The sequence below is a fragment of the Mastigoproctus giganteus genome, chromosome 8, assembly GCF_048544385.1.
Source record: "Mastigoproctus giganteus isolate SK-2022 chromosome 8, ASM4854438v1, whole genome shotgun sequence".
NCBI lineage: Eukaryota > Metazoa > Arthropoda > Arachnida > Uropygi > Thelyphonidae > Mastigoproctus > Mastigoproctus giganteus.
The window spans coordinates 32635084-32649049 of record NC_143582.1 but is presented as its reverse complement, the minus strand read 5'-3'; the positions used below and the strand labels follow the sequence as shown (position 1 = coordinate 32649049).

The 13966-nt window shown below is 34.0% G+C and overlaps 1 protein-coding gene and 1 pseudogene across 1 annotated transcript in view; both read left to right on the top strand.

Annotated features, from left to right (window-relative positions):
* LOC150081426 (mitogen-activated protein kinase kinase kinase 4-like) overlaps positions 1-13966 on the top strand; it is a 350096-nt gene that overhangs the window by 128061 nt on the left and 208069 nt on the right. Inside the window, exon 9 of the mRNA XM_090380199.1 lies at positions 34-80. Within this exon, the coding sequence (XP_090236325.1) occupies positions 34-80 (47 nt within the window). The remainder of the gene's footprint in view (positions 1-33; positions 81-13966) is intronic.
* Positions 5335-12217, top strand: LOC150081428 (coatomer subunit beta pseudogene; annotated as a pseudogene).

The window sequence follows — 13966 nt, the reverse complement described above, 5'->3', positions numbered from 1 at the left end:
CTTCTGCTAAAAATTTAATTATCTCTATTTCAGATCAAAGGATGAAAGTGTTCTGGGAAGAGAAATGTCAAAAAAATATGGTAAGTATTGAACTTCACCTCTAAAATTTGGCACTCATCTTCAAAATTTGGTCACTAGATATAAACAAACAGTGCAGTACCAAGAGTTGTTATCAGTCCAAAATACTCAAAACTTCATATTAGAAGCTCTTCATAGTTTCATTGGTATTTCCATTGAAATTCCAATTTCAGTGGTATTTATATATCATTTGCAATAACGTATTAGGTAATATTCACAACATTGGTTTCTTCAGATTACTGTATTACTGTACATATACAATGCTAAAATCTGGCACTTTACCATCCAGAATTCTTTAAAATTCAGCACATATTACAAAAAAAAAAAAAAAAAAATCAGCATTTTAGAATCCTAAAATGTTAAGCAAGGAATCTAGCATAACAACAACCACAGTTGTTTTTAAGAATCCATGGAAAAAAGGGTGACTTTTTCTCTTTATAAGATGCTTATAGGTCTATCTTGTCTTTTAATCTACTTTTTCAGCCAGCAGTTTTTAAACTGTATAGATAACACAATGGTCTCAATTTTCACATTGGAGAACTTGCCTTTTTAAAGAACTATCCTGGTATTGCACTACTTTCAAAGCAGTGAACTTCTTTACAACTTTTTTTTGTCTGCATGTAGAAACCACCTGCTATCCTGATTGAGGGACCAGCTTAGTCCTGAAAAAGGCTGCCATAGCAGTGTCTCATCTTTTAAGCAAATGGTCAATTAATCTTTTTAACAAGACCATTAGTTTGAAAGCAATTCAGTACTGAAGCAACTTGTTGCAAAGGCAAATTTGTTCTCTTGTGAGAATTAAGATCATTTCATTATTTGTGCAATTTAAATCCTGTAGGCCACAAAAACAGATAAAAGGATAAAAGGAAACATTCCACAAACATAATGCTGAACAACAAATTTTGGGTTATATCTTGTTACGGGCATGAAAGTAAGTTTACTTTATAGATTTTTGGATGCTAAACACAGAAGTAGTATTTAAAATGGCACATTGGTTCTTGTTTTTGAAAAAAGTAGTTTTTTATATTCATGCAAGATATTTTTTATTTATATAGCAGTAAGATGTAGCTACAAACATACATGTATCAAGCTTTGGGAGAACCCCTTTTCACCATCCAACAGTAATTGGCTAACATGGCAGCACTCTATTTTCTTTTGTCCGTCAAGACATCACTGTGATGTCTTGATGGAAACGCTCACCACATTCATTGCTGGCAGTACCACAGTTTGGCAGAAAAAAATCCAGGTGTAAGTGTGATAAATGTATCTTCAATGACATGTGTTGCACCTAGTTTTTCATATGAAGTAATGAGATCTTCCATGAGCTTCCTGTAGTTTCCCACTTTAACATTTCCTAGAAAACCAGTTGAAACATCTTGAAAGGCTTTCCACACTGATTTCTTGCTATCACTAAGAGCACATTCGAACTGTTCATCTTTGAAAAGTTGCCTTATTTGTGGACCAATGAAAATGCCTGCCTTAATCTTCTCTATACTAAGTCTTGGGAATTTTTCTTGCAAGTATGCGAATGCAGGACCATTCACTTCTAAAGCCTTTGTGAAATTTTTCATGAGCTCCAGTTTGATGTGGAGTGGTGGAAGCAAAATTTTATTTGCTTCCACCACTACCAGAGGTTCAAATGCTAAGTTCTTCATTCCAGGTGTTAATGATTTTCATTGAGGCCAACTCCTCTTCTCATAGTTCATATTTGCATGACTCTCCCACTTGCAGAGAAAGCAACAGTACTTAGTGTAACCCTTTTGTAGTCCTAATAAAATGACAATTACCTTTAAATCACAACATTTCTGCCACTCATACTTCTGATAGTGTACACCTAAGAGGACGTTCTCCATATTTGCACATGTTTCTGTTTTTGTGGACAGGTATCGAAGGCAGCATATTTCCATTGTGTAAAAACACAGCCTTAAGGCTAACCTTAGAAGTGTCCTTAAATAGTCAGCATACTTCAGGAATGTGCCTCACGTTCATTGCTGCCATTACACCATCAGCATCCTGACAAACAGTGAGTTCGCCTTCTGTTTGATCGAATTTATCATAGTCTTTATTTTGAGTACAAAATATTGTCACTTTCACAGAATGATCTAGAAGATTCCAGTGTTGTAGCATCAAGACCAAAAGCACTGCCTTATTCTTCGGCAGTTCCAGATCCCTTATGAGGTCATTAAGCTCACTTTCTGTGATCTTATGTGGTTCAGAGGGATAAAGGTTTGGACAAAATGGTGAATCCCTCAATGTAAATGGCTGCTGTGCTTCTTTGTGTATATCAAGTTGATGTTCATCAGTGTCTTCATCTTCATCAGAGTGTACAGAAAAATGGTGGGATGGTTCAGAAATATGTAGTACTTCACCATAAGGCTCAGGACAAATTGCAGATGGTATATTTGGATACGTCACTGCCCGTGTTTCTTTATTGTCAACCCTTTTCTAATAGGAGGCACCATACAGAAGTAACAATCTGTGATGTGATTTGTTGGCTCCCTCCATATCGTGGGCACTGCAAAAGGCATAAAACATCCCTTTTGATTCACTCACATGTTAAGTTTTGATGAACAGGTAGTACAGCATATATGTGGAGCCCAATTAGCATTAGCAAGGACACATGATGCAAGAAAGCAAGCTTATATAGCATCAGCCAAAAAAAAACACAGACCCTTCTCATTTCACCCATCCACTCGCTCCAAATGTTTTTCTAGTTCTGCCTTGAATTTGTTTAAGCTATCAACTTCTACAATGACAGATGGAAGTTTATTCCAGCAATCAACCACCCGCTGGCTAAAGACAAACTTCCACACATATATCCTACAACTGTCTTGTAGGATATATGTATTCAGTAAAGGAACCAAAAAGAAATTTGGTTCCTTTACTGAAACAATGAGTACTAATTGCGGAATTATTTATACCTTTATACATTTAGCATACATTTAGCTCATTGATGAAACTATGAAACAAAGAAACAAAATGCATGCTGTCAATAACATAAAGAAAAACATATTTGCACCGTGATGGGAACAAAGGAATTTTATCCACAAAGGAAAAATGTAATAGTAATTACATATTAATCTTACCACAATTAATTTCAAAATACTTTGTTTAAAGTCAAATTATTTGAAAGGAGGATGGAGCCATTTGCATTAGTATGCATAAACTCATTAAGCTAGCTATAATTTTTTTCAAAAAAAAACTTGTTCTACATAAATTGCAACTTGAGTGAAATCGATAAACATAGACGTGTAATAAAAAAAAAAAAGAAACAAAAATTGCAATAAGAATTATATAGAAAATAATGTCAGAGCTTACAGTAAGAATTAATTATTAAAAGAGCACACAACAACATATATTGAGTGCTTCGGTTACAATATGCAGTATAATAATAGCCTATGCAATAAATATGAAAAATAAATAATGGCAGGATTTCTATTAGTTTGATTTTAATTCATTTTGAAAAGCTCAACAATTCTCTTTTAAAAGAGGTAAATAAATTTTCATGAAAATCTATCTAGTGTTTCAGCTACAGTATGCAATACATGGATAGCCAGTGTTGATATGTATGACAAAAAATAAAATAAATGATAATTGTGAGTTTCTATTTGTCTGATTTTTAACGAAATGGAACACTGACAAATCTTTCTAAAAGACCAAACGTAATATTTCATGAAAATCCTTCCACTTGGGGATCGAGTTACTACATGCAGATGAATTTGAAGTCAATAGGCAGTTATATATATATATACCCACACACACACACACACACACACACACTGGTGTTCAAAGAAAGTGCATCATCTAGGAATTTCACATTTCTAACCCTTTTTCACGATGGTATGTTACATTAATGACTAGCATCGCAAATAGAAATATAAACAAAAGATATTTCTTAATAGTTAAGGCAAAGCCAAGTAAATTTGACAGGTGCTCTCAAAATATTCCAAAATGAGTATTTGCAACCTTTGTACAACAGTTTTGGTAAACAGGACAATTACAGCTGAAATGTTATCAGAAGCCCTCAATTTACTTCATTTTATCATTTTAAACGGAAAACAAACTGAAAAGTTCACCAGGTGCAAACTAATATTTAGTTGAACCACCTCTGGCCCTGAAGAAAATCAACTGATAGTTTGTGGTTACAAACACAAATTATGTCTTCCATGAAGGGTCTTTGGTTTCTGCAGTTTGGCAACTGCAGATTCCACATGATGCATACCAACAGTTCTCTATATGATTCAGGTCCGGGCAGGCTGTTTCCTGCCCAGCTAAGAGTTGTAATGGACCGTTCTTTCAACCATTTTTTCACCTGTAACAAATGTAAACACATTACTGTCGAACCTCTAATTCAGAAATGAAGCTAAAGTAACTACAAAAGTGCCTACTTACACTTTTCGCCCAATGACAAGGAGCAGAATTGTCCTGAAAGATGCAATTACTTGGCAGGTTGAAATGGTCTCTAATGGTTGGCAGCAATTTGTCTTCCAATATAGCCAGGTATCCATTGGCGTTTACGGAACCCTTTATAAACTGCAGGTGACCTATTCCGTGATACAAAATGCGCCCCATATCATTTGGCTGGTATGGAATTTCACTGTAGACACCATACAGTCTGGATGGTATTCTTCACCATATCAATGGCAAATCGTTTGTCTCCCATCAGAGCCATGCAGGTTGAATTCCTTCTCATCTGAGAAAATAACTGACTTCCACTGCTCGAGAATCCATTTGATATGCTCTTTACACCAAATTAATCTGGCCTTTTTCGTTTTTTGTGTGAGGAGGGGCTTCTTCTTAGAATGACAGGCTACAAGTCCGTTTTTGAAGAGGCATCTTCTGACTGTTACTGCACTTGCTACCACTCCTGTGTGTTCTTCCCATTCTCTTTTCATCTCAGATGAAGAAACGTTACGGTTTTTAAGGCACAAGTGCTTCAAAACGTGGTCCTGTTTTGCCGTAGAGACTCGTTTGCATCCGGTTCCTTTTTTCCTATCAGCAGAACCAGTATTCTTGAGTCTGGAAAGAAATCTACTCACTATCGACTGATTTCAAGACACTCTATAAGCAATATGACAGGGAAAACATCCTTCCTGACATAAAGCGACAATAACACTCTTTCTTTGTGGCATAAACTGCACGTAACTCGCCATCCTGACACAAACAAGGAATGACTGCAACTCTTGCAGAGTGTGCTTAGCTAGCTGAAAGTGCTTAGCTAGCTGAAAGAAAGCAATATTACTTTACCACCTACACATGGCAATCTCATCTGATGCAATCTGTAAGAAATATTGCCATATACAGTCAAACTTCCCTATAACGAATTCATTAAATTCGGCGAAAAAAATTCGTTATAGAGAAATTTCGTTATACAGAGAATATCTTTTTTATTAGAAATTGTTATCTAATTAGAAAATGAAAACGAATCTACATTTATTTTTAATGTATTTTATTTCAAAAACATATTTAAATTACGTGTACACAATTTTCGCCGGTAAGTATCACAAATTAAAAAAATCTGTAATTTTCGTTTGCACAGTACAATTAAAAAATTGTGTGATTCTCAAAGAAAACCTCACATTTGTTCAGAGCATTAAAAACATTATCAGGAACATTTTCAAGGAACTGTAGACCCATACAAACCGTTAATCATTTCTTCGCGAGTTGGCTTTTCTACGGGTTGTTCTGATGCGTCATCGTTAATTTCTTCATGATCATGATCGCGTCTAACACTGTTCAGCAGTACTTCATCTTCATTTGGATGTTCTACTGTGATCTACATAAACATAACTATCCACTGTTATTTCATTTTCAATGTTTCCGGACGATTCTAATGTCCAAAAGTTTTTCAATTGTGAAAGGGGCAATTCATCTTGTTCGTCCAGTCATTGTTCGACTTCTGTATTCAATGCAAATCCCGCTTTCGAAAAACAATTTTGAATAGTATATTCAGTGACATCGTTTGTCCAAACTTTTGCCAGTTTAGCGATGCAATCTCTAAGGTTAATCGTAACCTCCAAGTTTATATTTTCTGATAATGCATTGACAATCTTCATTATTATTCTCTTTCGATAATGAAATTTAAAATTTTTAATAATGCCTTGGTCCATTGGCTGGAGTTTTGACGTTACGTTTGGTGGTAAAAACAACTTTGCAATTTTAAGTTTGGCTGAAATACTGGCAGGATGTGCCGGACAGTTGTCAGTTACCAACACGATTTTCCTTTTTTCTTTTGTTATACGCTTGTCTAGTTTTAATATCCATTCTTAAAAAATATCACTTGTCATCCATGCTTTTTTTATTAAAAGGTGTAGTCAACTTCCAAAGGTTTTGTGCCTCTAAAACATCTTGGGTTTTTTGATATTCCGATGACTAAAAGTCTTAATTTTTCACTTCCTGTCATATTTGCTCCAACTAGCACAGTGATTCTTTCTTTGCTTTGTTTTCCGCCAAAACATTTATCATCCTTAAAAGCAAATGTCCTATTCGGTAAACATTTAAAGAATAAACCCATTTCGTCAGCATTAAAAACATCCTTACGCTCATAATCTTCTTTAAGGTATTGTTCCTCCAACTGTTGCAATCTTCTTCGCTTACATTAATGCTTTCTCCACAAATAACCTTTTCCAGAATTCTGTGGCGCTTCTTAAATTTATCTAGCTACCCAGTGCTTGCATTAAATTCTGTGTGTCCAAGGGACTGTGCAAATTTCAGAGCTTGTTGTTTAATTATTAGGCCCGATATTGCGACATTCTTTTCACCTATCATTTGCACCCATTTTAGAACAGCTTTATCAACATCTTCGTATACAGTAAACCCCCGCTATTTGCGGGGGTTACGTTCCTGAGAAATGTCGCGAATACCGAAAACGCGAATACTGAGTTATGGCTCCCATAGTAATAAAGGGGTTCCGTTCCAAAGTATGTAATATATAAGAAAAACTAGTCTATGTATGTATTATATGTACCTTCATAATATGACTATGTACAATGACAATACATAGTGAAATGCAAGCATATGGCATCGAAATGAAAATAAGAAACAGTTTAATAATAAATGTAATATTTATTAGAAATTTCAAACAAATCTTTCAAACCAGCGCCTTTGCTAGCTAAAAAACTTATCCCGCCAGTGCTATCACCAGTTTCGCTAAAGTGTTGATAAAGGAGTTTTGCCTTTTTGCGAATGATGAGTGAATTTAACGGAATTTTATTTTGAGTTCGGTCTTCTATCCACAGATTTAAAGCTTTTTCCATTTTTTCTAATTTAACATCACGAGTTACAGAGCAAATGTTTGAGGCAATTAGCGTGTTTTCAAGGACACTACGGCGGATTTTTTCTTTCGATTTTTTGATTGACTCATTGATTTTATAATGTTTTGCCACTGAGGAGACACTTTCACCATTAGAAATTTTGTCTAATAACTCAATTTTATTCGCTAATGTCATCACCTTCTTTGAGTCTTCTAGTCACTTTCTTCCATTAACACACTCAAAAAAGTCTGTTTTACACTGCAAAATGGTAGATTTATCAATTTTGTAAGCATATCAATTTATAAATTTATTCAATTTATAAGCATATAAATTAAAAGCAAACGACGAAACCTTCCATGACAAGCGCATAACACATACTGAACAAGGATTAGCGAGAAACATCCATGCTCGTGATTTTGTCACCCCTCTTCCCCCACCCACTGAGCGCTGTTTTGACTGGGAAAGATAATTTTAGCCACGCCCATGTTTTTTTTTTTTTTATGGGGGAAAATATTCACGGCGCTTTAAATTTCACATTTTTTTAGGTTTCATTTTATATTAAATCAGCGGTCGCGAAACCGCGAATACAGATACCGTGAATAGCGGGGGTTTACTGTATACACAACTTAATTCGCTTCTTGACTGCTCCTCCTTCAGTTGCATTTAAAATTGATTCTCGATTTTTTAAAATCGTAGATAAACTGCTTGCAGGTATGCCATATTTCTCCGCAACATCTTTTTTCTTAAAACCCTGGTCAATATCATAACAATCTTTGCTTTATCATTAATACTTAAACACTTTCTCTTCGACATTGTTTTCGCAATTGTAAAAATTACTGGACTGCAGCTCTTGCCGATACATACACTGCAAACTTTGCTGCGCTGGCCATATAGTGAATTGTAAGTACTGTACCGCTTACTCAATGACGTTCGCTTGCCAATTCAACAGTAATCTTCTTTAAGGTATTGTAAGTTCACTTTGAAGAAATATACGACTTTGTGAATTTCTTTTATTCCGCTTTCATTCATTACAAGAACGGACATATCATATAATGATTGACATGAAGGTCGTGTGGTACAATTGAGGTGAGAAACAAATGTCACTCAGTAGGTGTTACTAAAAACCGACTATGGTAGCATTCTATGTATTGCCGCCGCCGCAGCATGCTAAAGGTTTACCGCAGCGAATTTCGTTTTCCCCTGAGCCAACATCAATTTACAAATCTACCCTATTTATTATAAAGTTTACGACCACTTTTAATAATAAAAATAATGGAAGTGAATCAAGAATAATAAATGTGAGTACCAACTATTTATTTTTGTTGTGAAAAGGAAAGGCTTATGTCTAAAATTAAGGCGAAGAGGAATAAGGATAATAATAGACCCAAACTCTATTATTATTAATTTTCACTGCTATCTGTTGGGCTAGTGGTTATTCTGCCAGTTTTCTGCTAAATTTAATGTATATTAAAGTAATTAAACTAAATTGATAATAATATATTCACAGTAAATTCTCAGTATATTTTAACATTGGCAAATGGCAAACAGAAACAGATAGCCTCAGCTAATTATTGATGGGATATATTGAGTGGAACTAGCCTTAGTTAACATTCCATTCAATGTATCCATATATCTATAATTAGCTACATCATCATTTTAATTTTACTATTTTATTTTATTTTTTTTATATTTTATGTGTTTATTTATAGAATACAACAAAGAAGTCCAACTTAGGTTACCTAAATACTTGGCCCTTTAACCTAATGGGTATAGTTTTCACCCCTAATACTTATATTCTGAATTCTCCAATTTATCTAGTTGGTATTATATTTAAAAAAATTAAGATTGTATACTGACTGATGTAATGTTCAATCAATAATGTGATGGCATTAATCTGTTCAGTTACTCTTTCTATTTCTATTCCTCATATGCTTCTACATAACTTCATATATATATAGTAGTAATATACAACTGTTAAGAAGCAAAATAAGCAGAAAAAGGAATAAAACAAAAGTTATCGTATGTCTAATGCTCCAAAATGTGCAGTGCAGCAGTAAAGGATGTAAAAGGATATAAATAATGTGTGGTTTGTAAAATAGATAAAGTGTCTGTGAAAATGGAAATGAAAAGTACACACGGTGCCTGAACTAAGAGAAGTTTAAGGGATAATCAAAAGTGGAAGTGAAGTAGTAGTTAAACAGGTGAAAGAATTTGAAAAACCTAGTACAAAAATGAACTGGGACTGAGGAAACAAAAAAAAATGAAAAATAATAAATAAATAAGTAAAGAACACTATATTCAGATATGGCAGGGCAGTTTTAGCAAGAGGTCGAATCAGGGGATGGCAAATATGCAAAATCTGAATATAGTAGACAAAAATATGATACATAGTCATGAAATTCAACAGGGGACTGCTCCTGACCATGTATCAGGCACTGCATTTGAATTTCCTGACTATGTATCATATTTTCATCTACTATATTCAGATTTTGCATATTTGCCATCCCCTGATTCGACCACTTACTAAAACTGCCCTCCCATATCATCTGAATATAGTGTTATTTACTTATTTATTTCTTTGCTATTTATTATTATTATTTTATTTTATTTTATTTTTTTTGCTTCCTCAGTCCCAGTTCATTTTTGTACTAGGTTTTTCAAATTAACCACTACTTCACTTAAACTTCTCTTAGTTCAGGCACTGTGTGTATTTTCATTTCCATTTTCATAGATACTTTTTATCTATTTTACAAACCACACATTATTTATATATATATATATATTTATATATAACTTTTACCTCACATAATATATTTATATATATATACATGCAAACGTGCCTGGAAAAGTTGGAGACAGAACCAACCATCTGATCATCATTCTTAACACCCTCACTATTTGAAACCTGACATTTTATATACCTTAGTGATTACCTTCATCCATTTATAAATAGGCCTACAGGCTTCTTCCCAAAAAAATAAAATCAAAAATAAAATTTAAAAAATCAATTTTTCTTACCTTGCTGTATTTATCCATCTTATCTATACTAATTTTGATAACAGTAAATAGATTGATTCATTTTTCTTTGGTATATCTTAATCTCAAGCTGCTTCTAATTCTTTTCATCTAGATATTCTCCTTTATAAACTTTCTATTGGTGGTTCATGATCCCTTTATTAAACCTGTCTGAATACCTACTTTAGCAATCATTGATTAACATTTGCTGTAGAAAGTGAAGCTTCATTCCCTTCGGTCCCAGTATTGGGAACCAAGTGGTCAGGCGGGAGGGTACATAAGTATGCATGCTTGAGTGACTGTGGTTCAAGCTCACTTGACTGCTAAATATGGTGTGACCATAAAAGAAGTAACTAAAACACATAATATAGTTGAACATGAAGGTACTGGTAAATACCGCCAGTTTTTGGTAAGCATTTTACATTTCTGTTTTGTACAATTTCCAGATGTTGGTCCTATGATTATTCCTTTTTTGTTGGAATTCTTTCTGGATAATAATGAACAAGCTGCAGTAGATGTCCTAACATTCATAAGAAAAGTGTTGCAATGATTTCGACTATCAAATTATCTAAGGTTCATTGCAGTTCTTTATGGATACTTGGTGAATACTGTTGAAGACATCCAGAGTGTTATGACTGAAATTTACCAAGGCCTTCATGAGATACCATTAGTTGAGGATGAAAAAAAAAAAAAAAAAAAAAGCTGCTGCTGAGGAAAATAAGGGAGAAAAGAAACCAATGCTGCTATGACTGCACCAGTGAAAAGTTTAGTGACTACAGATGGAACCTATGCTACACAAACTTTTAGTACTGCTACAAAGAAGACTGATCAAAGACCATCTCTTTGTTGTTATCTGATGAATGGTGATTAATTTATTAGGGCAGCTTTAGAAGCTGATTTAACAAAATTAGCTTTGAGCTATATCAGTTTAGTGAATGAACCAAAAAAAATGAAACTGAATGCATTTTTGGCTGAAGCTATGTTGATCATGGTTTCCATCGTTCGTCTTGGTAAATCTGATTTAGTTACTAAGAAAATCAGTGATGATGACGACACAGACAGATTCTCAATGTGTGTAAAAGCTTTAATAGCATGTACTCTGCTCATAACTGATATATATATTAGGGAATGCCATAATTTTTTGGCTGCAATGTTAACAGCCCAGCAAGAAAATCAGAAAGCTAAAGAAAAGAAAAACATTGTTATTCAAGCTGATTTCCTAATTTCATCTTCCGTTTCTGCCAAAGGAGAACTGGAAGATACTGAAAACATGTTTGAGTACTTTGCAGAACTGTACATTAGAATTGTCTACACTTGGTGATTTTAAACTTGTGGAGAAGCCATCTCCAGTGATCCTTGTACCACTGATTTCTGTAATATTACAGTAAGTATGAAGGTTGCCTCAACAAAGAATGGAATTATATATAAAAATATTGTGTATGATGTTTGTGGATCAACAAGTAATCGCGATGTAGTTGTGTTAAATGATATTCATATTGATATTATGGACTGCGTTATTCCTGCATCTTGTACTGACCATGAATTCCAACAAATGTGGGCCGAATTGGAATGAGAAAATAAAGTATCAGTAAATACCTCTCTGACAGACTTGCTTGCCAACGTCCAGCATTTAATTGGATCAACAGATATCAAATGCCTTACTCCAGAAAAGACACTTTCTGGGGACTGTGGATTTCTCGCAACAAATCTTTATGCAGGTCAATATTTGGTGAATATGCTTTAGTAAATATAAGCATTGAGAAAATTCCCTAAGTGAAGATGCTCCAATAATAGATCACATTAGGCTCAAAGCCAAAAGTCAGGAAATGGCCTTAAGCTTAGATGACATGGTTAATCTTACACATCAATAAAGACTGCAGGAGCTTAAAATTCTGCTACTCTTTTAAGAGAGCTGCTGAAGTTGTGTATCCCACCACCCTCACCCAGTGTTTGTTAACATAGAAAATCAAAATTTTTGTATAATGTTCTCATATTCATATGAATATGAGAACAGTGTACAGAATGGGGGAAAAATTTTATACTTGCTTTCTTGCATCATTTGCCACTAATACTACTATATTCCTATCAATAATGTAAAAGCAAGTATATATATACACCTGTTTTTACTCTCAGTAACCCTAACACAGCTCATGTATTTTGTTGTTTGATGAGGGTACTCCCCTCCCACAGACCTTGTAACAGTCCAATCCCAGCTTTTCAGGCTGCTGCATGAAAAAAGTGCAAGAAATGGTTTTGCCTCTTCTTGTGGCTGCCGTTAAACTATTTGGGTCTGTGTATATCCCCAAACTAGAAATTTTCTGACCAACCTAATGCTGCAGCAATAGCATCAGCAATTATACTTGCATCCTCTTTTATTTAAGTGTACCCTATCCATTTAATCAAATACCATACAATGCATGGGTGTTCAACTGGAGAAATGTACCTGTTAACTTTTCCTGTTTTTATGATTTCTCTATAGTTTTTGTAAATCGTATGGCTTTTATGTTTTTCAGAACATGTTTCTTCCGTGTCTCAGTTAAGTTCATGATTTTTTCCCCAAATATGTATATGTATTTTTAGAATGAAAATAAAGAATATAAAAAAATAAAAAATAAATAAAATAAATAGAAAATACAAATGGGAAACTTAAATTTTGATGTTGATTTTTCTCCTACCCTGATCAGCAGTCTGCATCGATAATTGAAAGAGAGAAATTTTGTGAACTTAAATTTTGCAAAAAGGATTTAAACCTCTCATACATGATGGAGCATGTTATGTCAGGTTTTTTTTAAACTATGAGGGTTGTCAGGTGCCAATATATGATGTACCTTTTAATTTAGACCACTTTACAATGAGAACTGAAGCAATTCTCATCAAGAAATGCTTATTCTCCAGAATTATCTGTTTCTTAATTGACTGTTGATTCAGTTAGCAAGTTGCATGCTTGTTTTTATCCCTCTTTATATAGTTTTATTTTCAGTTATTGCTTTAGCTTTACTTTTTCTTGAAGACTCCTGGTTCTGAATAATACATTGTAGATATAATTAAAGTACATCACTTCAGCTTTCTGTAGGTAGAAAATCATTAATAGTAAAATGGTGAAATTTGGACTGTATGCTATCCAACACATGCAGAATTGAAATGTGCAAAAAATATATTACTTTCAGAAACTGCACCATGGGGCAAAATTGGTGCTGTGTGTGCAAAGTGCAAATCTGAGATCACATAATTGTTGCTTATACTTCTGAGAGGACTTAAAAATTGGGATGGCAAATGCAGTCAACAGATGTTGAAAGTAATTCAAAAGAAGGATCATGATTTGTTCATAAAGCTGTTTTACCAGAACAACAGCAAGCACATGATTGCACTTTAAGAATACTAGGCACTTATACTAAAAGATTATTCAAAACAATCCATCTTCTTTGAGGAATTGTTTTGAATAATTACTTTCAATAATAACTAACAGTCATTCAGAATTACTGTAGGCAAGAAAATCATTATTACTAGCTAAAATGTTGACAAAGTAAATCACCTACTACCAACTGCTGATCTTTTGAATTTTACAAGTATAATAGAATGGCTTACCATAATAGAATAAAACAACCATAACCACTCAATTA